The sequence below is a fragment of the Otolemur garnettii genome, unplaced genomic scaffold (assembly GCF_000181295.1).
Source record: "Otolemur garnettii isolate 467f Iridium unplaced genomic scaffold, OtoGar3 scaffold00032, whole genome shotgun sequence".
NCBI lineage: Eukaryota > Metazoa > Chordata > Mammalia > Primates > Galagidae > Otolemur > Otolemur garnettii.
Genome location: NW_003852427.1, coordinates 13,331,767 through 13,334,707, shown reverse-complemented (window position 1 = coordinate 13,334,707; position 2,941 = coordinate 13,331,767). Strand labels below are relative to the sequence as shown.

Here is a 2,941-nt window from a genome sequence, read left to right as displayed (position 1 = left end):
GCAGTTTTTAGTCAGGGCTGAGTTTGAACCTGCCACCTCCGGCATAGGGGGCCGGCGCCCTACTCCTTTGAGCCACAGGCACCACCCTGATGCTGATTAATGTCTACCTCTTCACTAGACTGCAGGCTCCAAGGAGGCAGGAACTAGTTTGTTTTGTGATCACATCATACTCCAGGGGGCCTGATACATGGTGAACGTTCTGTGGATCTTGATAAGTGAATGGATGATGCAGCCAGGCCTCTGCTATTCTCAGCTTGAAAGCAGCTGCTTCTCCCCACTGTGCCCCGTCTTAATTGCTGACTATTTTATATCCAAGCATCTATCACAGATTTCTTTGTAAGGTGAAGTACATGGGCTCTGTGATGCTTGTTTGCAATGCAGAGGGCTGACTTGCTGGAGATGTTGTCTCCAAATAGTCAGGTAGGAGTGGAAGGAGGCAGAGAGAGATGCAAGGCAGTGGGAGACAGAGAGAAAGGAAGGCCGAGCCCAGGACAGAACACAGAAGGGAAGCAGGAGGGAACAACAGATTTCCCAGCAGACTTTACGCCTAAGAACATAGAAAAAAATGGATCTTTTCATTCTTTCCCCCTTTGCTTTGTTCCTTCTAAAATATTAAACAGTGCCAGAAGTGCACATTTATCATTGCTGGCCTCCAGCGTGCAGTTCTGTAAGGTTCTGTCCAAGTGCATTTCCCTGTTCTCTCCCAAGGTCATTGAGAAGCTCCCATTAGTAGCTTTATATAGCCTGAAGTGGGATCCACATACAACTGGGCACAGGAGGGGTTGTGCATTTGACTGGGTTGTCTCCTGTTGCCATTTAAGCCATCTTGAGTTGGGGGGGTCTCCCAGCAGCTCCTCCCAAATCCATTTCTAATCACAGGCTAAGTGGGCACTGATTGACCAAGTTCTACCCCAGGCTGAGGTGTGTGGAGTAAGAATGTCCTATACTTCAGGTGATCTTCACCTATCTCTCCATCACGTGGTGGGTTCCCAGAGAAGCAGTGGACCCCGAGGTACAGTTTAGAGAGCAGGGTGTTTATTATATGCTCTAGTGATTCACGCTTATGCATAAAAGTGGAAGGAATCCTGGGTGGTTAGACAGAGAAGTTAAGTTGTGATGCAGGCCCAACCATTTTGACTGATTCCTTAGGGAATTCTGCAGCTAGAGTGGGCTTTCAGAGTCATCACAGTTGCACTCATGGCCAGGCCTCTACAATACCAAATTGTTCTATCTTTGCCTGTGGCCCCCTGGAGGGATGGACAGGGCTTCTAGCAGCAGGGCAACAAGGCCTTCATTGAAGAGAAATCTGGGTGGCACATTACATTTTCCAACACACTGACCCTCCTTAGGCTGGGAAGTTTTATACAGATCATGTGCCCAAGAATAGTACCCAAATGATATATTAGCACATACTTGGTATAGAATTACCACAGTGGAGTGCTACAGCAGGCTTGTCTCAGCTCTTGAGAGCTGATTACTTATTAAATATTTAGGAATTCCACAAGTGTGTTGTTAAACCATTGGAAGCCTGAAATGGGCCACACTGGAAATATTTACACCACAGAAATTGGCATATGCTGCAAATCAGGTTTCATGAGGTTTTGTTTTTGTTTCCCCCAGAGACATGGTTTACCAGCACACCGCTGAAGACGTGCTTACATAATTGCATTTTTAGGAGAATTGTAAATATCTAAACACTTTATCTCCACCTCCCTCAAAAGTTCTATCCCACTTGGTTTTCTTAAAATGCCTCTGAAAGAACTTAAACTCTGACTGCCTTAAAGTGACATAGGAAAGTATGTAATGTTTTACAATTAGAACTCAGATGGAATCCAATATAACTTTTTTCTTTAGTTCTGAAAAATAATACCTTCAAGTAGGTATCACTGATCCCTGTATTAGAAATGAGGGGGGGAAGAAATGAGGAAAGAATATGCTCAGAGGTGTTATATTTAATGTTATAAACTGTAAATATTAGTCTGCTTCCTTTTCCCCTTCCATATCAGGACTGGATGGGCATGGATTTCCCTGTGGAGTAACACGACTGAGCTGGGCATGATGGAGAAAGTTGGGTGTATTTTTTTATTGTGCCACTTTTTAAAGTGCACCGCTTAAAAAAATGCATCATTTAAATTTAAATCACCGTCTCTGCTGACTTCAGCTCACACACCTTCCCGCTCACCCCAGCCCCCTCAGGTGTGCCTGCTGCAACAGTGGTCCTTGCTGACTCAGCCCTTTCTGGTCCAGCTTCTCCTAGCCAGTTGCTCCCTGGTGAGGTCTCGTGATGGGGAAAGCTGCACACACACGTCAAAGCAGAGGCCTGACAATGATAACGCAAACTCCAAAAAATTGTATGGTAAAGAAAGAAACTCTGTGGAAGTGGGTTGCTCCTGAAAGTTCTGAGGTGGTAGAAAGCAGTTTCTTTGCGTATAATATAGAAATTAGGCCAGGTTCAGATCATTTCCAGATTGGGGGGAAAAATCACTCTTGATGCATGGGGTTTCAATGTTGGATACCTGGGTCCTGAGGAATGACTAGCTCCTGGAGGACCAGGCCATTGTCACATGCTCCTATCATTTCCTCTTCTTCTGCTGATGTCATGTCTGTCTTAGAATAGAGTTACACTGTCAGGTCAATACCGCAGCTGGTGGGGGGGGGGGGTAGGGTAACCACCACACAGAGGGAAGCCGCTCAGAGGACCAGCAGCCACCAGTCTAAGTGTGTAGTCAGGCCAGGCATCTAGAGTCAGGAGTGGAAAGACATATCATTTGTTTTGTGAACTGGGATTCTGGAGAGTGTGCATTTATAAATAGTTAGGCCAAGACACCAGCAATTGCCTAGAACTGTTCCAGTCATCCCAGGATGAATGGTCATCTCAGTAGAGAGTCACAGAGATGAAGGAGGTGTGTTAATGCATGAAGAATCTTACGCACGGCTCGGC

At 45.8% G+C, this 2,941-nt stretch overlaps 1 protein-coding gene across 1 annotated transcript in view; it reads left to right on the top strand.

Annotated features, from left to right (window-relative positions):
* The window catches only part of SLC9A9 (solute carrier family 9 member A9), a 574,234-nt gene that overhangs the window by 26,322 nt on the left and 544,971 nt on the right, over positions 1-2,941 (top strand). The window contains exon 4 of the mRNA XM_023512997.1: positions 1,888-1,893. Coding sequence (XP_023368765.1) covers positions 1,888-1,893 — 6 coding nt within the window. The remainder of the gene's footprint in view (positions 1-1,887; positions 1,894-2,941) is intronic.